The sequence below is a fragment of the Pelobates fuscus genome, chromosome 11 (assembly GCF_036172605.1).
Source record: "Pelobates fuscus isolate aPelFus1 chromosome 11, aPelFus1.pri, whole genome shotgun sequence".
Taxonomy (NCBI): Eukaryota; Metazoa; Chordata; class Amphibia; order Anura; family Pelobatidae; genus Pelobates; species Pelobates fuscus.
In genome coordinates this window covers 15,399,173-15,423,414 of record NC_086327.1, presented here as the reverse complement: position 1 = coordinate 15,423,414, position 24,242 = coordinate 15,399,173, and the positions used below count along the sequence as shown (strand labels likewise).

Sequence of the window (24,242 nt, the reverse complement as noted above, 5' to 3'; positions counted from 1 at the left end):
GTCACGGTTATCATTGATTCCTCTAAGACATAATAAGTCGGATCACATGAGACAGGGAGCCTCTTGTCTAGCTCCATAAATGTGCATTCCTTGTATAACGAGACAGGTGGTTGCTTGAAGTATCCCTTTAAATGGGAACAGCTACTTCTCTGGATTTTACACCATTGAATAATATATTAAAAAAACACCTATACCTTGCTCATGAGATGCTCCGTTTTCTTTTAAACAAATATTAAATATTTATCAAATTACATCATAATCTAGCTCAGACAAGGCACAACCAGGGCAAACAATACAAATAACGAGGAGAAATAGAAACATTGTTTCATACAGAGATGAGAAAATGTAAACAATGTTTCTCTGTAACATGTCTATCGGGTGACACTAAGTGCATGGAGCCCCCTGAGCCGGCGCTAGTTCTGCCACTACTATTACACCTTTATTGCGATTTATGCATCTGTTAACAAACATTATACATAACATTGATGCAAAAATATGCAACTGAGTTACTGATCACTAAGAGGAAGTGAGTTGCATGCTGGGAAATATTATTTAACACTTGCAAAAGGTAAGGTAAATGCAATCGCTATTAAAAATCGCTGAGCCATTTAAAAACACGTTAGCTTAAGCTAAAGATTTCTTGAATACAATCCTTAGATATTGCCACAGTATTTGCTTTTTAGAGAGCAGCAAGTAGGGATGTGCATGGGCCAAAAATTTGGTTCGGTTCGGAAATTTGTCTAAGTAAAAAAAATTGTCTGCTTTGGCAATTCGGACTAATAGCATTCGGTTCGGTTCGGGACTTCGGCAATTCAGACATTCGTAAGCATCCGAATTTCCACGAAATTCATCCGAATGTACATTCGGAACTAAACAAACTGCACGTGTGTAGCAGCAAGACCTTTACTTTGCTCACCAATATGACATTCTTTAATTGCTTTGCTCTGTTTTAGGTTGCGTTTTTAAGTAATTTTTTTTTAAAAATACAGTTTGATTAAATCTTTTACTTGTATCTTTCTTTTTCACTTTGTTCTCTTTGGCAATTTTAAAAAAAACTTCTCCAGAATTTCACAAGTATTGCTTGGGTTACATAGGTTGTAGTCTGAGAATGTTGTACTTTCGCAAAGTATTCATTGTAGGGAAAAAAAAACAACAACCTGCAAAACCTTTTCATACAACAGGGAAATGCAGTAATCCTGTAAATATGGAAAATGTATTGCTATTTCGGGTTGCATTTTGTTTGCCCCCTAGTACAGATAAATGTTTAGATAAGCTTTTGGTATGTAAGAAATGAAAAAAATATGGGTTTATTAACTGAACAGCATGGCTTTGATTTAACATTGTTGGATAAGCTTTTCAAATTATTTTAAACCATGGGTCCTCAAACTCTGGCCCCCCAGATGTTGCTGAACTACAACTCCCATGATTCTTTGAATTACATAGATAGCCAGAGAATCATGGGAGTTGTAGTTCAGCAACATCTGGGGGGCCGGAGTTTGAGGACCCATGTTTTAAACAAACTCTTTAAGTGGTTCAATATTTTGAAAAATATTGTAATATTTTGTTATTTTTTAGATATGATTTTTTTGTTTGTTATATTTTAAAGGGACATGCTAGAACTCTGAAGCACTTTAGCTTGCTGAAAACCTTTGTGTGTGAAGTGTGTGTCCTCTTTTATATAAAACTGATATATTGTAATTGTGTAAACTCTGATCCGGCTGCCAATGTCCAAAGCCATTAGTAAAAGGTCATTTTACACCTCACAGCACAATTTGCACATTTGAGTATTTTTTTTTCTATTTTCCTAGTAATGTTGGGGGATGTCTACAAGCTATGCAAGAAAAAGCTGGTTTGTAATTGAAAGTCACCCAGTATGAGTTTTTTCCCGACCTAGGTGTACAGGTGTGTAGCCCGCCCATCTTACCTTGTATGTGTTTCTGCAGTTATGGATATGCAAAACATGTGGATCATGATTAATATTATTCAGAAGCAAATTTTATTATGGAAAATAGCATTTTTAGATTATGCAGATATTTAAAGGACCACTATAGGCAATCAGACCATTTCAGTTCAATGAAGTGATCTGGGTGCCAGGTCCCGCTAGTTTTAACCCTGCAGCTGTAAACATAGCAGTTTAAAAGACACTGCTATGTTTCACTGTGTGTTAATCCAGCCTCTAGTGTCCGCTTCCGCGATTCTCAGTGTGAAAATCGCATTGAACTCACGCAGCATGAGTTCAGATCCCCATAAGAAAGCATTGAGTAATGCTTTCCTATGGGCGGTTTGAATGCTCGTGGCTCTGGCTGCGCATGTGCATTCGGCTCAACTCGGGAGCTGATGTTGGCAGGTTGAGGAGAGGTCACCAGCGCTGAGGGAGACCTGCGCTGGATTAATGTAAGTGGCTGAAGGGGTTCTAACCCCTTCAGGCCAGCAGGGGGGCACAAGGGAGGGGGGGGGGTACCTAATAACCCTATAATGCCAGGAAAACAGGTTTGTTTTCCTGGCACTATAGTGCTCATTTAAAGGAATGCTCAGAGCACCATAACAACTTAATTGGAATCAGGTTTTTATAGTGCCAGCTGGTACCTGGTGCCATTTAACCTTCAGTGGACAAATAGCGAACGACTCAGCTCTGCCCTCTAAACATTTGTTTGAGTCCGAGGCTTGATAGGCTGAGGGTGTCAACTCTCCATTCACAAAATGGCATGAGAAACACACGTATATAGCCCCTAAAAGTAAGCCAGTGGCAAAGACTTCCTGGTACCATAACAACTTAATATCCAGGAAGTTTCTTTAATCACTTTAGAAATAACTTTTTAATTTTTTTACTTCCTAAGCAAATCATGATTTCTTTATCCTGTCTTTCAGTATAAAAAAATAGCTAATTTTTGGATTTAAAAAGTGCAAGATTCCAAAAATAATGAACATTTTAGCATTTATTTTGCTACATCTGATTGACTCTAACAGTATAACGGAGAGGTTTCGAGGGAGTGATTTAGTGGGTAGAAGCTGTGCTCCCTCCCATTCTCTATGTACTGGTCTGAAGTTCACCATTTGCTGGCTCCCAGTAGTCGAGCATAGTCAGACCCAGGGGCGCCAGAAGGCATTAGAACAGCCACTGACCTCTCGCCGGAGACAGTGACGGTGGAGGAAGGGGGAGATGGAGACCTGGCCAGTCTGTGGCAATGTACTATCTTCATGTTACTATTGAAGTTATTTACTGAAAACTACAATAGTCAGTCTTTCGGTCATGTTTTGAAACTTGAACTCATGTTATGGCTGCTGTTAAACTGCAGCTCATTTTATTTTCAAAGCGCCAGAGCATGATGAGAATTGCAGTCCAAGACTGATTACAGATTGCCCAACAAGTTGCAGGACAGAGTTAAATGGCGCTTGTAAAACCACCGTGACGTTTTAGGGATTAGTGTTTATACTGCGGGTAAATCCACTTATTAAAGGAAAGCTAGTGCAGGTGGTGTCAAACACAGGCTTCTCAGCTGTTGTCGTACTACAACTCCCATAATCCTTTGGTTAATATAGGCTGGCAGAGAAGTATGGGAGTCGTTACTGAGTGCACGAGTTAGGGGCACTTTTTAATGTACCTTGTGGACAGAATTAACAGATATAGTTGTTGCAGAAAGCCATTCATATCCCGGTGTCAGTAAAAATCTGCACACTCTTCTTTCTGGTGCGAAGGGATCTGCGCAGAGTCCTGACTTACTATCGCCATTTTGCAGATGCAGTCAGCTGGTTCGTTACGGGTGCAATATGTACATTTGCCTTGTACTTACCTGCCTTAACTACCTGTTTAATAACCTCTGGCACTTTTAATGGTGCACATTGAACTGGAGGGACACTTACCTCAAGGTCAAACTGATGGAGGTGGACATGTCGAAATACCTGGTGTGCGTCTGTTTCTAATTTTAATGCACTTACGCACACCATTTTTCTGTTTAAGCTGAAAGGCTTCAAACCCAATGCAATTATTTTACAAGATCCTTACACCTGAAGTCCACTGAATGCAGATTACATTTAATAGCTACAAGGTGACACCATGTTAGCTTGGCAAGATCCGCACTTGCCGGAGAAACAACGCTGTCATATAAGGATTTTGAGATATATTTTTCCATGTCTTGAATATTCTAAACAAGAAATAACTAACTGCTTTTCAGGAAGTGGTGTAATTTTTTCTTTTTCTCAACATGCTTTTCAGTTCTTGAAGTTCAGTTTACTAAACGCAAATGATAAAGTTTCCGCTGTCTTGGGTATTTTAATAAACTGCACTAAATTTTGAGAGACCCAAATTGAGGAAATACAGTGAAACACAATTTAAAAACAAAAACCACAAAAAGAGCTATTGATTTTTTTAGCTGTACACAAAATAATGTGTTCCCTTTCTAGGTATCTATTTTATTGGAATGATAAAGTCTCTCGTTTTAATGTTTTTTGGGGGAAGCGTGAGCGATACAAATCAGAGCCACCTATGAATCTAGCCTGTTGAATTATTTATTGTAACTATTGTGATTATTCACTAAGCAGTGAGTTGACAGGCCAGGGGCAATTTTTAGACCAAAGTATCAGGTTGGTGGGGAGATCACAAGATGGATAGGCAAGTCAAAGAAATGGGACACATGGTGTACGGAGAGGCGCATTGAAATTGGCTACTCAAGATTCCAATGCTGAAGCTTTTCCCCCCTAAGATTTCGACTGAAATGTTGCAACTTATCAATCAATTCACCAACCTCACTGTTTATTGAATAAACCTGTATATTTTGTAATTTTCCACAAAGGTACACATTCCGGTCAGTGACGCCTCTTGAGGCGATCCATTCCATTGCTTCCTGTTGCTACAGGCGGAACCATCCTAATCTTCTATCTCAAGTCATGACCTTGTGTCCCACAGTCAGCTATGCTGATTAACCTGTCACAAGACAGGCCATGTGTATAGACCTTGAATAAACTGTTAGCACATGCCCTCCTAGGCGCCGATTTTCCAGCATAAACAAGTCCCATCATGACAGCCTCTCTTTCCATTTATCAGTTCTGAAAGCTAGTATATGCACTGATCAGCCACAACATTAAAACCACCTGCCTAACATCGTGTATCAGTGGCGTACATACCAGGGTCGCAGGGGTCGCGGCTGCGACCGGGCCCGGCCCACCAGGGGGCCCGGCCGCCCCTGCGACCCGGTATGTACGCACTGGGCCAGCCTCTTCTCCTGGGGGGCCCAGGAGCCGGCCACCTCCGGGCCCCCCGAGGCTGGCCCTGCTTACACCCAGCGGGCGGGCAGGCAGGCTGGCCAGTGCGCGAGGGAGCACTCTCCCCAGAGTGCTTTCTCTTCAGCTCCCTCGCGCGCCGCACTGATACCGGAGCCGGAAGATGACGTCATCTTCCGGTGCCGGTATCAGTACGCGGCGCGCGAGGGAGCTGAAGAGGAAGAACTCAGGGGAGAGTGCTCCCTCGCGCAACGGCCAGCCTGCCTGCCCGCCGGGTGACTGCCCCCCCAGGAGCCCAGCAGCACCACGGGACCCCAGGGAATCCTCTCAGCACTCCAAAAGGTAAGGAGGCTGGGGGGATTAAATTTAAAAAAAAATGTGTTAGTGTGTGTGTGTGTTAGTGTTACTCTGAGTGTTAGTGTGTGTTTGTGTTAGTGTTACTGTGAGTGTTAGTGTGTGTGTTAGTGTTACTGTGAGTGTTAGTGTGTGTGTTACTGTTACTGTGAGTGTTATTGTGTGTGTTAGTGTTAGTGTCAGTGAGTGTGTGTCTGCTAGTGAGTGTCAGTGAGTGTGTTACTGTGTGTGTCTGTTACTGAGTGTGTTTGTGTTAGTGAGTCTGTTTGATGTCTGTTAGTGAGTGTGTGTTTGTCAGTGAGTGTGTATGTATGTCTGTCGCTGATTGTGTCTCTGTCAGTAAATGTGTGTGTCTGTTAGCTAGTGTGTATACGTCTGTTCGTGAGAGTGTGTGTGTCTCTTCAGCACTTACCTTTCTCCAGCGCCGGACTCCCTTGGCGCTGGGGATCCCTCCGCCGCTCAGCTCCGAATGCGCATGCACGGCAAGAGGCAAACGCATTACTCACTGCTTTCCTATGGACGTTCAGTGTCTTAGAATCGCTGAAGCTCCTCTAGCGGCTGTCCGTGAGACAGCCGCTAGAGGCTGGATTAACCCTCAGTGAAACATAGCAGTTTCTCTGAAACTGCTATGCTTTTAGCTGCAGGGTTAAAACTAGAGGGACCTGACACCCAGACCACTTCATTGAGCTGATGTGATCTGGGTGTCTGTAGTGGTCCTTTAAGTGTGTGTGCATCTGCATGCACTGGTGTACATACCGCGGTCGCAGGGGTCGCAACCCTGCAACCCCTGCGAACAGGTGCCCGCCGCCATGTCTTGCGGCCCCGGCCTGCACAGAGTAAGCGTGTGGGGGGGGGGCCCACGGATCAATTTTCGCACCGGGGCCCCATAGGTCATGTGTACGCCACTGTCGTGTATGTTCCCCTTGTGCTGCCGAGAGGGCTGATGCATTGGGGCATGGACTCCACAAGACCTCTGAATGTGTCCTGTGATATATAGCACCAATAGAGTAGCAGCAGATCATTTAATCCTGCAAGTTGCGATGTGGGGTCTTCATGGATTGCATTTAGAGTTTCAGCACATCCCACAGATGCTCAATAGGATTGAGATCTGGGGAATTTAACCCCTTAAGGACACATGACATGTGTGACATGTCATGATTCCCTTTTATTCCAGAAGTTTGGTCCTTAAGGGGTTAAAGGCCAAGGCAACACCTGGAGCTCTTGCCATGTTCCTCAAACCATTCCTAAAATGTTTGCAGTGTGGCAGGGTGCATTATCCAACTGAAAGAGGCCACTGCCAACAGAAAATGCTACTGACATAAAGGGGTTTACGTGGTCTGCAACAATCTCTAAGTAGGTGGTACATGTAAAGGTAACATCAACATGAAGGCCAGTTTCCAAGGTTTCCCAGTAGAACACTGCCCAGAGCATAACACTGCCTTCTTCCCATAATACATCCTGCTGCCACCTCTTTACCAGGTAAATGACACAAACGCCATCAGCCATCCACCTGATCTAAAAGAAAACGTGATTCATCAGATCAGACAACCTTCTTCCACTGCTCCATGGTCCAGTTCTGACGCTCACGTCCACATTGAAAGTGCTTGCGGCAGTCAACAGAGGTCATCGTGGGCACTGTGACCGCTATTTAGCTACGCATCCCCATATGCAGCAAACTGTGATGCACTGTGTGTTGTGACACATATCATGACCTGTGGTGTATTTAGGATTTGTGCTGCCTTAGGCAGGACGGTGCTCGGGCACCCCCCCTAATTTTAATTTTCCCCACCCCTTCCTTTCAAGGCCACACTTTGACTGATAGATGCTCACTCACTTACAGACGCACACTCTCACCGATAAATGCATACACTCAATGACAGACACACACTCTCGTATACACTGACAATGACATACACTCACTGATTTGACACACTGATAGACATACACTATTACTCGGACGGTTGTTTCCAGGGCGGGCGGGTAGTCACACTATGCTGTCAGCGAGGTAGCTCTTTACCCTGAGCTCTCTGCTCGGCTCGGGCGCCGCAGTGATGCCCGGAGCCAGAATATGACGTCATATTCTGGCTCCCAGGATTACCCCGGGTCGCGTGAAGGAGCTGAGCAGAGAGCTCAGGGGAAAGTGCTCCCTCGCTGACAGCATAGTGTGACTGCCCGACCGCCTGCACGTCCAGCCGCCTGCCCTGGGGGAGCCTAAAGGTGGCCGGCCAGCAAGCTCTTGGGCTCCCATTAAACGAGGCAAACAGGTATTTGCCTGGGCGGCGTTTTTTGCTGCTCCCTTGAAATTGTCACCCAAGGCAAATGCCTTGTTTGCCCCATGGCAAATACGTCCCTGATCATGACTAGCATTATGTTTTCAGCAATTTTAGCTAGCCTTCGCTCCCACAAGCATCAATGAGCTTTGGGCGTCCACGACTCTGACACAACTTTATTGGTTGTTATTCCTTTCACTAGTTTTGTTAGGTACTAATCACTGCATACCGGGAATACCCAAGACTTGCTGTTTTGGAGATGCTCTGACCCAGTTCTCTAGCCATCACTAATTGTCCCTTGTCAAAGTCACTCAGATCTTTTCGCTTGTCCATTTTTCCTTCTTCCAACACATGAAATTCAAGAACTGACTATTCTCTTGCTGCCTAATATATCCCACCTCTTGGCAGGTGCCATATAATCAATGTTATTGATTTTATCTGTCAATGATTTTAATGTTGTGGCTGATCAGTAGATGTCTCTAGTTTCTCATTAACATAGAAAATACAACTGGTATGGGCACACAACAGCTTCATATTCATACAGCTTTATTGGGTCAAGACATTTTACAACGTTTTGGTCTCACTATGAGTCCTTTGTCAAGTTACAGCAAGACAGAAATGTTATCAGTTACTTTGAATAAAGAAAAATATGAAGCTGTTGTGTGCCTATACTAGTTGTATATTAAATATGTTGGAAGGCCATTTGGCCTGAATTTGTGGGAGGAGTTATGACCCTATTAAACCCCTACCCCCCTACTTACCTTTGCCGTTCAAGCTGTTTGTCTTCTCCATAGCAACCAACACTTCCGGTCCATCCAGTCTCCAGCAAGCAGTCTGTCGCCAGCAGCTCCTGCCTCCAACCTCCGTGCCAGTCAACCAACTTCTATCCGACTTCGCTACCCGGCTTCCGGTCACGAGACTGGCACGTCCACGTAAGCATAACGTGGGAAATAGCGTTCAGCTATTTCCCACGTTCGGGCCTAAAAACGCGGGGAAGGGTTCCCTTCATTATAACCATTCGAGCACTTTCTCTGTTTGTAACTGCCGACCGCAGAGTACACACACCTTCGTTTGTCTTTCGTTTTAACTACCGCCCGCACTAAACTTACTTATGTTCGTCTGTTCATTCGTACGTTTGTACAGCCGAACGCATATAAACGGCTTTCGTTCAGTCTTTCGTATGCTCCACTTAACCGAACGCAGCTGGTCTTTTCTGTTTACAATCCGCATTCGTTCGTTTAGCCAAACGCAGGAGGCTTCAGCGTTTAAATTTCACTAATCTGTCATGAATGTACCTCGCTATGCCATTCACAGAAACGAAAGCACTCACCCTTTCCCATTATCTTTATCTTATATCAATTTATGTGTTCAGTATTTGGCTCTTCAGTCACCACTGGCTAAAATAGTAATTTCTGTGTTTCACTATTTCCCGTCTATGGTCACATTAAATTATGGGACACAAATTTTTACTCAGGGGAATCTTCTTAAAGGCACAGTTCAGCCACAATCACTTTATAAGTAACGGTATGCTTATACACCACCAAGCACCATTATTTAACCCTGCTGAAACTTAGTCTATTATAGTACTATTTATTTTCCCTGTCCCTAGAATTCAAACTAGTCGTCTGCGTTACTAAGGTTGCTCCACTCACTACATCTTTTCTTAGTTTTGCAGGTCATAGGTTAAGCTCTTACGTGCTTTTTTAACCAGGCTCATTATAGACCATTAACACAATTGCAAATCTCTGTTTCCTAAACAAAAACAAAAAAAATATACTCTGGTTCCTTATACTTAGAATGCATATGTTTTTAGGTTCCACTACTTTTACTTCAAACAAATCTCCAGGAAGTGGTATCCCAGAATCCCGTATTACTGTATCAGGTAAGAAGGTTTACCAGTTTACGTTTTTTCCCTTGAGGCCACATTCAGCCTCCATGGCCTCATACAGTCTCCCCACCTCCCAAAGTACCCACTAAACGTCAAAACGTGCTTGGTCTAAGATTCCTCACTATGATGTCAACAACAATCACGTAAACCTACATCACCGTGATACTACTAATTTAACAGTACTTTTCTTGTCTATCATACCCCTCATACTCTCCACCAGCCACTACCACTACCCTATACGTCTCACCAGCCCACTCTGCCCCAGCTTCCATCAAGAAGGACATTCTTGATGGTAAGGACGTTAATCTAGTGTCTCTTCTCATAGCCTCCCAAGATATCCTAGAAAACAGAGCGTATAATTACAGGGACATTTCAGTAGTCTTAAGAGCCAGAGATCCACGACTAAATAAAAAAACTTTCCATTCCCCAGTTTGTCATCGCATTTGGCATTTATCGTGACATTATCTGCATGGTGTACCCACATAGGAGGGAAGAGCTTAACTTATACATGCACAAGGTGGTTGACTTGGGCATCAAGTACGGAGGGTCCTCATTTTACGACTATCACAAATCAGTGTCGGCCAAGGCAGCTACTCATCTGGCACAGTTCAACATTAGAATCGACTAGTGCCAGATTGGCACTAAACTGTTTTGCCATAATTTTGCCGGTTTGAGGCCTTTGTCCTGTGCCTCATGTAGTTCCACTTCTCACTCCACCGACTTGTGCCCTTGCGACGCAGAGCCTTCCACTTCCCACCACTCGTTTACCCCACTCACAAGACAGGAAGGCAGACAAAGAGACAAGCTGGGCAAAGTGCAGGTGTGCAATAACTTTAATATGAGGGCATGCAGTTACAGAGCGTGCATGTTGTTGCACATCTGCTCCATTTGCTTCAGGGCTCACACCAAGACCATGTGCCCAGCCCGACTGTCACCTAAGAAATAAGTTGCCTTTCTACCTGCACTCACACCCAGCTAGGCAACTGGGATTTATCTGGTGACAGGTTCTCTCACGGGACTTATGACCTTCCCCACAGGTACAATCATATGACCTAAACCCCTTTTAATCCACATTTACTGCATTACGTACGGTGGACCACCTTCTGTCCACAGTCAATGCTGGCATCATGTTCAGCTCTTGATCATCCTAAGCGTACCTACTCCATCAGGGGTAGCTATTTACTTACACTCCAAATTAAAAAAACCGTTTGTTATTGACCTTATCGCATCCAATTTCTTCCTCCATTCCCAGCATCAATTCTCTCATGCCCGCTGAGGAGTTCTCACTGTAATATGGTAAGTTGATGACACCATGCAATCTACTATTTCAGCAGGTGGTAAGACATGGTTAAGCAAGACAGGTATATCATAAACCTTAAACGACTATCCATTCACCTTTGCTCCCTCTGTCACCAGCAAACGCTTGTTCCTATGCCAAGCTCGTTTCTTGGCCATAGTCTTATGAACCACAACTTTTCAAGCCAGCCTACCTCAGAGAAGCTGACTCATAGTGGGGATGTAATAGTCCTGTTCCTCCGGGGTGGTACGTACGCGGTGAAGGGGCTCCGGTCCTCACTGGGACCCCTTGACTTCGCTATATGTTTTATCCCGCAGGGTGCGACTGTTTGTTTCCAAGCTACTTTATTCACTCCATGGGATACCCGTCTCCTGCCCAACCATTATGGACGATCCTGCCAGGGCAGGTTTACACACATATAGTAGATGCCCGGCCAAAGGGTACAGGATTTATTTGGTTCATTCCACCAAGTTCAGAGCTCTCACCACAAACTGAGCAGGACGCACAGTGTTCGCAGACATTTTGACAACTACTGGTTAGGGCCCACTGAGTCGGATGCCTTTCCAGTCTTTAAAGAAACATCCAATGTTTCACATCCCTGGTGTCCATAACACAGCTGCTGACGCTTTTTCACGCTCTCAATTTCAGGTCTTTGGCCAGGAACCCCCTGTGGCCCACCTATAACCATCCAGGATACCACCTTTCCACGAGCTAATCCTGGATTAAGCGGACTACTACTCCACGAACAAGCACTCACGCACGGTCACCCAACACCATGATCACTTACGCTAGGGCACTGACTATGTTTAACAAATTCACCACTGAGTTTTACTTACAAGGAGACTTTTCCATTAAAACTATGGTGGCTTTTGCCTCCTTCTGTCACCTACACCTTAAACTTTAACACAATACCATCAAACTCTACCTTACTGGGGTACAACATCACATCCTCACTACCTTCCCTAACCATGCACCTTTCTTAACTTCCTACCCAATCAAGAAAATCCTCAAAGGTATTTATAAGGCCACATTTCCCCCTGGCACTACAAGATTGCCGATAGATGGTCCAATATTTAGGCTTCTTAGCGACCTACTGGAAAAATCCCTGTTTGACCGTAATACAAATCTGATCATTAAAGCCGCCATCTTTTTGGCTTTTACGGTTTCCTCAGACCTAAGGAGTTCACAATCATACGTCAAGGAGATACCGCTCAATTCCCTAAACTTTCTCACTTAAAGAAAGTAGATGACCACTACATACTCTCCTTACCTTCTATCAAAACTAATCACACTGCCTATCCAACTATCATTCCCCGCTTCCCTACCGAGAATATTTGGTGCCCAGTAAATATTCTGGATTCGCTCCTGTTGTCTCACCACAGGCACTAACCAGACACTTCACTACTACTACTACTCCACGGGCACCCACTCACCATAGCTAAATTAATTTCACACATCAGAACCCTACTATCAAGGTTGGGCTACAACCCAGCTTCCTTCTCTGGTCACTCATTTCGCATAGGTGCAGCATCATCAGCTGCAAGCACTAACACCCTGGTATACATCATTAAGAGACTGGGACGCTGGAAATCCTCAATATACAACACTTAAATACCTCTACCAGATAGGGAGCTCAGACAAGCCTTCAGAAATCTCGCTGTTTAAACTTGCAATAAAGTGTGTTTACTTTGAATCCTCTTTTGCCCTCTTTTTTACAGGCCTATTCGTATGTTGGTTTCGGCACACCTCAACCAACTTTGCATCTCCTTCTACACTCCATTACGTATTAGATAAATTCCGAGCACAAGTTGGAAGGCCATTTGTCCTGAATTTGTGGGAGGAGTTATGACCCTATTTAAACCCCTACCCCCTACTTACCTTTGCCGTTCAAGCTGTTTGTCCCCACCCACCTACACCCATCTATATATGCATTTCCCCTTTGTGGGCCCTCGTTTTACAGGCCTACTCGTAGGTTGGTTTCGGCACACCTCGACCAACTTTGCATCTCCTTCTACATTCCATTATGTATTAGAAATTCCAAGCACAAATATGTGTTATACATGTGTTGTTAGCCGTTTCTGGTGTGAGTGCACCAACAGAGTGCTTTTAATTTTGCTTCTCTTTAACGTTACGGGCCACCTCCATGACAGTACAAACTGTTAGTAATTTAGTCTTGCAAAACTGTAAGCTGTAAATGTTCAAAACACAGTGAGTAATTAGCAGGGTTGCCTATATTCGAGTTACAGGACTCTGGTACGATCTAGAAATCCTGAACTTTTTCAAAATTTTCAACATTTTCCATTTACTCACCTTCACTTTCCTGGTAGTCGTGGGCAACAAGCAGAAGTGTCTGCAGAAAAATTACTAGGGCTGACAAACCCATAATGTGTACTAGTACTGCATCCATAAAGGAGTTGCAGCACAGCAAGACACAGGGGATCTTCTCCGAAAGCCCCAGCAGTTTAATGGGTCACTGACCACCATAACCACTTCAGTTCTCCAAAATGCCTGATAAGTCTTCAATCTCAAAAGGGTTATAGTAACACTTTAAGGAACTCGAATGACTCCTCACTGGGAATTGTGCTTTACACTTATGCCAAAGAACCCTGGATAACATGGATTAAATACCGAGAGAAATTGTCCAGATCTCCATTCATTAACTACGACCAAGTACTGGCTCACAAGTCACTTATAATAGACATTTGTGACCTTATTTGTATATGATCTTTGTTATTTGATAGGGCTTTAGAGTGATGATGGGTGGCATTGGGCAATGTTAGTCAAAGAGCCATGACTACACCTATTATTATCATCATTGGTATTTATATAGTGCCAGCTTATTCCGCAGCGCTTTACAATAAAAGGGGAATTTATCAAATGAGACAATAACAAAATGTAACAGGAACAATAGGTAGTTAAGGACCCTGCTCAAACGAGCCAACAGTCGAGAGGATGACACCCATTAAGAAGGTGTATGCCACACTGGAACCGGTGTAGCAGCAATGGTAGACAACTCACAGCATGGCTGTCAGCAGCAGAGATTATTCAACATATTGTGACATCTTCCAAAGTGCCAATTTCCCATCTTTGCTTTCTCCCAAGAAAATGAAGGCTCTTCCTCTTTACAATATCTAAATTCCCAAATGCTCCCCTAACAGAGTCAAATGACTGTAGTCTTTCAAATCTCAGGATCTAAGCTTTTAATTGGATCTATCTTGGTTCCCCATCCAATAGCACTGAATCATCTACTCTGCATCCACAGCAGTCATAACAACTCATACCACTTGTCTGGCTTTCTCCTTACTTGTCCGGAAGGATGGCTCTCTTTGACAGACAAATCTAAGACAAGTGCCCGTAGGTCTACATCTAGGCAGGCATAAAACAGTGATTAGTACAGCTGAGCTGGGTGGATATACAGCTACAGTTACTGGTTTCCACAGACCATTAACATAAGGTTTTAGATATTATGCCAACAGTCCCTCTTCTTCTAAAGTGTTTGCCTTGCGTCTGACTAATATTATATTAAAATTGTCTAGTGATATGCAATATTTTCTACTCATATTGAACAGATTGTATTTTGTAAACTGAAAAAAGGTTTGCTGGTTTTTCTAGCAGCTATTTCTTTAGGTCTAATCCTGAACTAAACAAAACAAATAACAGCAAATCCTACGTTGAGCAACGGTGGTCATTGAGCATTGCATCTGGGTCCGTACGACGTAAGCCCCAATCGATCTCTCAACTACAACCACTTGACATGGTTTGAGCAAAATTTATATTTCACTTTACTAGATTATTTGTAAATTATAAATCTAAAAATGTATATTTCAAAGACTTATTAGACTTGAGTGATTTATTTTTTAACTGGTTCCCAAGGGGTCCATTGATTCATCATTACTATCTATCCTGTAATCAGTATCCAGAATTCACATTGCCACTTTAACCCTGCAAATAATAATCTGCATTACAAAAAACCTTGGAGTGACGATCTGTAGACTGGCGTTTTGTTTTATTTGGGTAGAGGAGACTGCAATACATTTTACAGTAATGATAAAGGTATCTAACTTTTTAAAATCTCATTTACCAGAATTGAGGAGGTATAAAAGTTCACACCCAGCACCTGCCTGGATTGAATTAGGGGGATTTAGTTGTAGAGTTTCCCCAGAGGTTTCATCATGATGTGACACACACAAGAGATAGGACAGCGAGTTAAAGTTCACACATTGCAAATAGAAGCGTGGCGCCGGTGGTAGGCAGGCGTCAGGCAGACTGGGTGTAAGCATTGAAGAGAATAACTAGATGCTGGTACTACTCATTAACCATTTCAGCTTTTTAACTTGCAACATACACCTCAGTTGGGAGCAAAGGAAAGAAATATAGTTTATCAATGTCAAATGAATAAATAAAAGGAGCCCTAGTAATTTAATAAATAAAAATATATACATTGTAAATATCTGCTGGTTCCATTTTCTCACTCAATTGTTCATGTCTGTTCAAAGTAGAAGCAAGCAAGGATATTCAATAAAAGGGAAAGTGTTGAGAATTAAGCAGCATTTTAAACTTTTGGCTAAAACCCAGCCTAGCTATTTCGACTTAAAATGTGGAATACAGTTTAGTGAATTAGTTTTATCTTCAATTGCTCCAAGAAAAATAATTGGTTTCATACTAAAGCAATAAAGCAGACGTTACCCAGATCTATTAACAGGGTTATTCACTAACGTGGGAGTTGTTGAAAATTTAAAGTGAATTACAAATTTATAACCAAGCAGCCGAAATTGAAGAATTGCTTAAATTTTTCTAGTTTAACTATTTTGCCCTTAAATTTAACATTCACTTTGAATTCCCAGTTCTCACTTTAGTGAAAACCCTGCTGATAAATTTAGAAAGAAAATCTCTCTTCCGATCACTTACACTGATCAGCCAAAACATTAAAACCATCTGCCCTATATCGTGTAGGTACCCTCGTGCTGCCAAAACAGCTCTGATGCGTCGAGGCATGGACTCCACAAGATCTCAAATGTGTCCTGTGGTATCTGGCACCCAGACATTAGCAGCAGATCTTTTATATACTGCAAGTTGTGAGGTGGGCCTCTATGAATAGCATTTGTAGTTTCAGCACATCCCACAGATGCTCAATAGGATTGAGATCTAGGGAATTTGGAGGCCAAGGCAACACCTGGAACTCGAAACAATCTTTGCAGTGTGCATTATCTTGTTGAAGGAGGCCACTGCCATCAGGGAATCTCTAGGTAGATGGTAGATGCCAAAGTAACATCCACATGAAACCAGGACCCAAGATTTTCTAGCAGAACATTGCCCAGAGCTTAACACTGCTTTTTTCCTGCAGTGTATCCTGCTGCCATCTTATCCCCAGGTAAACGACACACACAGCCATCCATCTGATTCATCAGACCAGACAACCTTCTTCCATTACTCCATGGTCCACTTCTGATGCTCATGTTTGAAATTTAGGTGCTTTTGGCAGTGGACAGGGATCATCATGAACATTTTGACTGGTCTGTGGCTGCACAGTCCAACAAGCAGCAAACTGTGGTGCACTGTGTTCCGACACCCTTCTGTCGTGACCAGCATTACATTTTTCAGCAATTTGAGCTACAATAGCTCTTCTGTGTGTTCGGACCAGCTTTCGCTCCCCACATGCATCAATGAGCCTTGGGCGCCCATAACCCTAGTTTGTCTGCTCTTCCTTGCTCCACTATTGTTAGGTACTAATCACTGCACCCTCCCATGAAACAAACGAGACTGCTTGCTCATTGTCTGTTTTGGAGTTTGTTGTTGTTTAGAATCGCAGATCACCTAAAATTCATATGTATTACATTTCTGGAGAAATCAAATGCACAAGTCTAGACAGTATATGAAATACATAGTGAACTAATGACAAAATCCCTGTCTGGTCGTATGAGATAAGTCTGTGGGAAAGTCCATTATAAATGTGTACCTTGACATCAGGTGTTCAAAATACAAAGACAAAACTAATTTTTAAATCGTAATAAAAATACTGGTTGTGTATTTTCTTACCATAATCCCAACCATTACATCAAACACAATCCTACTCCTGAAGTTATCAAAAGAAATTCAATTGACTACCAAGGCCATCCTGGGTGTCTTCACTGAACACCAAACAGACGGCTGGCGTGACGACAACACCTGTGACTGGTCTTAGAATGAGTCCTTAATGCAATTAAATAAAAATGAAACAATTCACCAAGGAAGTGGGCTAAACAAATCAAATAATTAAACAAGGTTTACAGAATATTTTCAAAAACTGTCACTTTATTGGGAAGCTGAAACCTTAAATTTAGAAAGCATTCTCTTATCATAAACAGTCTGCATCACGTGGCCTAGAACTATATTACAGAAGATGGAACATTCATCGTTTCTTGAGTTAGAGAATCTGTACTGAGCTTAGAATACTAGGAATTAAAAGGTGTAGGAACACTGGAAAAATACAAGAAACAAGTTCATTTATTTGCATTGAGTACACTCCAAGCCAGCATCTATTTAGCCTCTTAAATCTGTTCTTACCGAAAATGCATAAGTAGCCTCGTCTGACCAGATCTAAATTTGCAAAATTAAATAGGCGTGACAAATTAAACATTCATAAGATATGAATACTCAAAGTATGCCAGCTGTTCTATTAAATACATTTAGAGATGCTGGCTGGTAGAGACATCTTTTGTGCAGTTAAAAACTGTTGGGGAAAACAATGGGTATCTCTCTGCCACAGTGACAATAGTCAAAATAGGTGCAGGAAGGGCTGGAGAAACAATAGACCTAGGAGACTGGCCTCTAACTTCAGTGGCAGTGTCTGAACATCCAGCTAGAGTGACATTTGCATGCATTGTTCTAGCTGATCAATTTCTTAAAAAAGCAGTTCTGTCCTTGGATAGGCTGTGCTATAGAAAAACACTAAAATATCTCCAAAATATGATATTAATGAATAATAAAATACAATTATCATGAGGCTGTTTATCTCATTTACGTAGCTAGACTGTATTGCTCAGCCACATGACTGCTTCTAGAAATTGGGAACTTGTCACTTGGCAATAGCACTGCTCGTACTCCTGCCTCTCCATTGTGGAGTGTGCAGACAAGAAAGAAAACCGTGGCAGAATTACAATATGCAGAATTGTGGAAGCAGTTTTTATTTTGAGGTGTTAAGAATATGTATTTTATCCACTAATGGCTTCTTTATGGTAATTTCATAGTTCTAGCCGTTGCAGAAAAAAGTAGTAGGCACTTCTGGATTCCTGGTGCCCAGAGTCCTTGCTATTGGCCAAATTACTGTTCCTCTCTTTCTGGGCAGAACTGAACAAGGATAGCAATTAGTCTAGATAAAATCCACAGAAATAAACTGTAAACACTTTTTGAAGGTTTTCTGGAGGGGGGTGAGGAGAGAATAAAGCGTGTAACTGAGTTGTGGCACCATATACAATATAAAAAATATTGATAAATAGCAAGGCATTTGACATAGTATTCTTTATGGAAAAGCCAGCATCATGCAATTAAAATCCATTCAATATGAAAAAGTGATCAGTACACAGTCCTAATCTGTACTATTACTATTCATTATGTTTTGGTAGAAAAAAAGCTTACCGTCTCATCAGATTTTTCAACCACTCAATAGTTTTGTCTTAAACTTATTATTGGTTATAAACTTCCTGTTTGATAAATAAACTCAAGTGGGCAATCCAAACTTTCCAGCCATATTAATAACAGCTGGACTTTATTTGGAGGTGTACCCAAACAACTAAAGTGTACCCTTCAGAACATTATTTTAAAAATAGAACTAAATTATCACAAAACAACTTGTTTCTTCTCTCCCAATATCTTACTTAACAACAAAGCCTTCAGGTCAAACCAAGGCTTCATTGGAGGTGGAGAGCCTAAATAAGTGTTAGAGCATCCAATACCAAGGGGAGTTCTGATTCTAGGAATGATGTTCTCAAACAATGGAATTTAGGGCGCAGAAGACTTCTGCAGACGACTGATAAGTTATTCCAAGTGAAAACACTGAATGTACCATGGCCCAACAGAAAGGCAAGATGACTCTGAATGATGGCTTACAGTCAAAGCAGTTAAATGTTCCCATCATTGGGTGCAACTGATGGGAGGGTGAAATAAAATCAAAGTAAACTATTCCCATTTTCATATTGATATTCTACAGCTTGTGTAACAGAGTGGAGCCTGTTTATTTGGCATTCAGGTGCTCTTAAAACAATGAAGGAACATGGAACCATTGATGGGTTGGACATGTCAGTCTGACAGTGAAAAAACAAAAACAATTGCTATTGTGATATGCAAGGCTGTTGTATGGTCATTTCTCCAAGAAATATGAAAAAGATGGCATTACCCTGGAGATAAGTAGAACTAGCTATAATTCCACAAGATGATTGTGTACAGAATGGCCTTTTTTGCCAGCTGTCTTCAAGTGGAATTTATCATGACAGTAAAATTAGGTGGACACCAGATCAGGGGCAACAATTCAATGCAATAGGTATGATCTCTTGATCCATTTAAAATACACAGTCTGAGCTCTCCCTGGATTCCAGAACAGAGCACACAGATGTAGAGACAGAGGATTACTTACAATTATCATTATATGCACAGCCGTCTCCTTGGTCTCTGTTAATAGGAATGCAGAAAGTTATGGTTTAATAGAAATGTAAATCTGGCTGGACATCCTCCCATGGTGCCTGGGGACCCTATGACATAGCCTACATGACAGTTTGTATAGTACACAAACAGGACTGAATCTGATTGCTGTAAGTAAAAGGTGCCGGTGTGATCATTTGAGTTACCTAATGTCTGTAAGATACATAAACATCTTAGTGCCAGAGCTATGAGCAACATTTAAATAGAGCTTGATGCATTCCTGACAGTCAATTATTTTAACAAATTTTCCTTTTTCAACAGCAAATCACAATCAACAAGTTCAATTAATTTAAATCCAGAACTGACAGTTAATCATCAGTGGCAGATGAACCAACAGTTCCTTATTTCTAAGCTCATTTGGAAATTGTGGGAGTTTAATTTCCTCCTGGCAAGCTACGTGCTGGCTACCGTAACCTTAGCTCACATGCCCAATCTCTAACCCCTCCACTCGATGCAGGATATTACAACCTGTAACTAAAAACATCATTCTGTGCAGATTTAGACTCTCGGTTCCTATCGGAAATACAGTTCTGGCGTAAACAGATTATTTGTATGCGATCATCTGTCCTTCCACAAATTGTGGAGGATTAAAAATATTTTTAAAAAGGAAAAAATAAAATAAAAAAAATATTTCAGAATAAGGAAAGGTTGTGTGATATCGTCAAAGTGTATGTTATTGTTCATACGTCTACATATATAAATTATATATATATGCACAAGGAAAAAAACAAAAAGAAAGAAAGCAATTAAATTCTCTAGCCTTCGGCTGGCAGCCATTCAATATACTGTGTTGAGATATGGGACAGGCCCCACTGGCAACGGACCAGCCCCTATATACTTTTAATGTCTTAATGTTCCAGGTGAAAGGGGTCAATTGAATGGTTCTCCACTCTTGCTGGGGAGATCTGTGGCTGTCAACCACTGAATTTGTGCCTTAATGTCCTCAAAGTATTTCAAAAAGGATAAGCAAAAGGTCTTTGACACTATAAAATTAAAGGAGATAGAAGGGGTTAAATGAAGGGAGGTGGCAAGTGAGTTGGGGTTCTGGGAGAACATGGGGCAGATGGAAGGGTGTAGATATCAAGGTTCCTTGTGGCTTGTTCCTCCTCTTCATTCCACAAAAGAAAAACAAACAAAAAACCCTACTTCAAAAAGAAATGGTGCAAAGGTGGACAGTTACTGCCTCTGGGTCTCCTCTACCACATCGATGCCATGCTGCTGCAGTTGTCCTCTCAGTAAGGTATTCTCATTCTTCTGGTCTTCGATCTAATAAAAGGTACAATCACGTCAAGAACAAGACGACACACACTACAAGGCCAGTACATTTAAACATTTGCTTTCTAACTTCTAAACAGCTAGATGGCCAGAGTAAATCAGATGGCTGTCAAGTCTCTTATGCCTATTAAGTAAATAGGCTGAGACTAATGGAAAATCCCACAGAAAAAGATGAAGATTGCAGACTAGGAAGAAGCCCCTGCAGAAGCGGATATATGTGCTGCTGGGCTACAGCATTTATGACAAGTCTCTTCATTGATGACCTATTTACCAACAAAACTGGTGTCAATCTAAGTCGCTTTAGAAACCATGTCTATTTTCGCGGTGACGGACAGAGAAGATAATAGATAGATAGATTAGCTGACCTCTTTTGGACTCTCAGTCAGTGTGTTTGTCCCCCTACTTCCAATATGTATCACTTTGCAAGTACTAAAGAGTCTAAGGAAACGTTTAAGCACTAAACACACTGACATGGAAACCTCTTTAACCCCTTAAGGACACATGACATGTGTGACATGTCATAATTCCCTTTTATTCCAGACGTTTGGTCCTTAAGGGGTTAAAAGACAACTGTCACTTCAAAACTGTATTTTAATATAATGATCAGTTCATCATGTTTTAAAAGGAAATTGGAATATTTGTTAAAAGAAGTTAGTCTCTATGTTCTTCTCTGTGCAGGGAGTGAGGCAGGGAAGACCATAGAGACCAACTGTTGGTGTTCAAACACTTTCTGACCCAAGGTGCATGTATAAGGCTTCTCTCCTTCTCTGTTAATAACCTGCTATTACTACTCTGTAACAGCACCCTGTGTGTTCAATTTACAGAGCAAGAGAGCGACATTCTAGTGAACACACTGGGCTTTAAGATCGGATTGAAAATTATACTTTTATTGTTTTTAATTAAGCTGTGTGAATCACAACCAGGAAAGGTGTGGGGACATGATCTATACATCAAAACTGCTTTGTGAAGTTAAAGTTCTTTTGTGCTTAGTGTGTTTTGAATGTTGTTTATTTGCAGCATTTTCTCACAATCTGCTGCCTTTACAATGATGCCTACAGAGACCAGGACATAGCAGAGATCACTGCACTGGTTCTCACGCTGCTATGCATCGGATTGCTTTGTGTATCCCATAACCCCTATGCCCAACATGACAATGCATTCATGGTCACTTGGGAATAATCAACTTACTGACCTGTTGTCGTAGCAACTCATTATCCATCTGCAGTCTCTCTGCCTCCTTGTAAGTTTCTTGCATGCGTTGGTTTGTCTGTCGAAGTTCCCGGATATAGTCACATGCTTTGGAGAGGATGCCACCTTTACTTTGCTAAAATACAGACAAGGATTTAAGGACAGTTGAAAGCACTGCACATTATAGGAGTACTAAATATTCTAAATAATATATATATAACTATTTTTAATGTTTCTCCACCTGGTCAGACAGCCGCAAGGTGTTTTGCTCATTTAGCTCTGTGGAGCTAAACTCAAAAGGCAGGTGCCTGGGCAGTCGCAGATTTCTACATGGTCGTCTACCTTTTGAGTATGATGGATTATTCCACGGCACAGTCGAGAAAGACTGTGCTGGAGAAAAAAAAAAAAAGCTAAGATGTCATGTACCCCCAGAGAAAATATGCAAAACAAATTACATGCATGCTTTCATTGAGGGTATATTTACTAAACTGTTCATACAATTTATCTTTTGTTCCTTTAAAGTAGTATTTGTATCTGTGCAGAAATAGTAGTAATTGCGATTTTAATAAAAGGGCTCCACCTAGTGGTAAAATTTATTTATTTTTTCCTCACAGTGGACGTTCCTGTTCAAACTGGTTAGGCTATAGATCATTCTAATTATATTGCTGTAGTTGCAAACGCATACACCAAATTATGCGTGTGTTAATATTAGATAATTGCTTGAATAACCAATTCATGTACTTGCTGTATCAACTAGGGATAGAGGAATCAAGAAAATATAAATGCAGTAATAGAGAACAAGACAGAGAATGGAGGGGGTAGCCCTAAATAATTAGTAAAGAACAGAAGGGAGGTAACTTTGTCAATTGGCTGAAAGTAAAACAAAAATTTACTTTTATTATATTATTAAAACAGGCTAGGCTAATTGCCAAGTCTTAATCAGTGGATGGAGAATGAACCAAAACAAGTGAAAAGGGTAAAGAAAAAAGTATGTACACAATTTATACAAAGGATAAGCTGATACTAACTTAAGTGATTATTTCTGCAAATAGTTAACAATCTGAAACGTATGCTTCTTTGAATGTGTCAAGTTAAGGCTAGCCTGGATAGAATATAGGGTGTGGCGATTTCCCTATCGTTATGGTAATAGACAAAGTATCATCCAAGCGATACTTGACTGCAAGCCACAGAGAATCGAGTTGATAACGGTCAGCTGTCTAAATAGGGAAGTCCCTTACAGTGTGAATCAGGCTAACGGACGGCACTTCCAAGTGGCTGAGATAGGAAATCAGGGTAAAAAAAAAAAACGAGAGACCCTAGATGAAGTGATTACGGAGGTCACTGAAGTAAGCCGATATACCAGGTAACACAGAGAGGGTAAACAGCAAATACAAGCTAGTGCGTGCAGTGGCAATTACTGTGCCTTCAAGGGCACCTATCGTCTGATTGCTAGTCTGTGCCTTCGAGGGCACCTAATGTAAATACTGGAAACTGCTGCACTAGCTAATAATCTAAAAGAAATATCTAGAGGCAGGTAATCTAAATGGTGAATCGGGGTATCTACGAAATAAATGACCAATCTGGAGGTTCATTGGTGGAACCGGACTTAAGACCTAAGAAGCATACTAAAGGGTCAGGTAGGCAAGTCAAGTGGCATGATAACGCATTAAGGTCTGATAGTAAGTCAGCTGCAGGATGACGCTTAGGAGTAGGAGCCCCGACACACGTTTTGCCGGTAAGCAGCTCTTCCCCTTGAGACCGGCACGGCAGAAATGGTGAGTTAAATTAGGCGGGGGTCGAGGACCTAAACGGCCACTGCAAGACTATGGATGTTCACATTCTGCCGTAGTGGCCGATTTGTAGTTTTTACCTCTATACTCACTGCATCCAAGTATCCGAAAAATAAAATATAACCATAAAGTTTAACATATACATTTTATAGGATATTAGAGAAGACCAAGAGATCAAATGTAAGTCCGTCTTCACACTTAGATGTGCAGGGACACTTAAAAATGTTAACATCAATTACAATGATTATTATTGGTATTTATATAGTGCCAACTAATTCCACAACGCTTTA

At 41.7% G+C, this 24,242-nt stretch overlaps 1 protein-coding gene across 1 annotated transcript in view; it reads right to left on the bottom strand.

The window, feature by feature from the left end:
* Positions 1 to 17,297: 17,297 nt before the first annotated feature.
* The window catches only part of USF2 (upstream transcription factor 2, c-fos interacting), a 33,872-nt gene continuing 26,927 nt past the window's right edge, over positions 17,298 to 24,242 (bottom strand). The window contains exons 9-10 of the mRNA XM_063436678.1: positions 22,167 to 22,298; positions 17,298 to 20,965 (exon numbers count right to left, since the gene is read on the bottom strand). Of these exons, the coding sequence (XP_063292748.1) occupies positions 20,876 to 20,965; positions 22,167 to 22,298 (222 nt within the window). The 3' untranslated portion in view covers positions 17,298 to 20,875. The remainder of the gene's footprint in view (positions 20,966 to 22,166; positions 22,299 to 24,242) is intronic.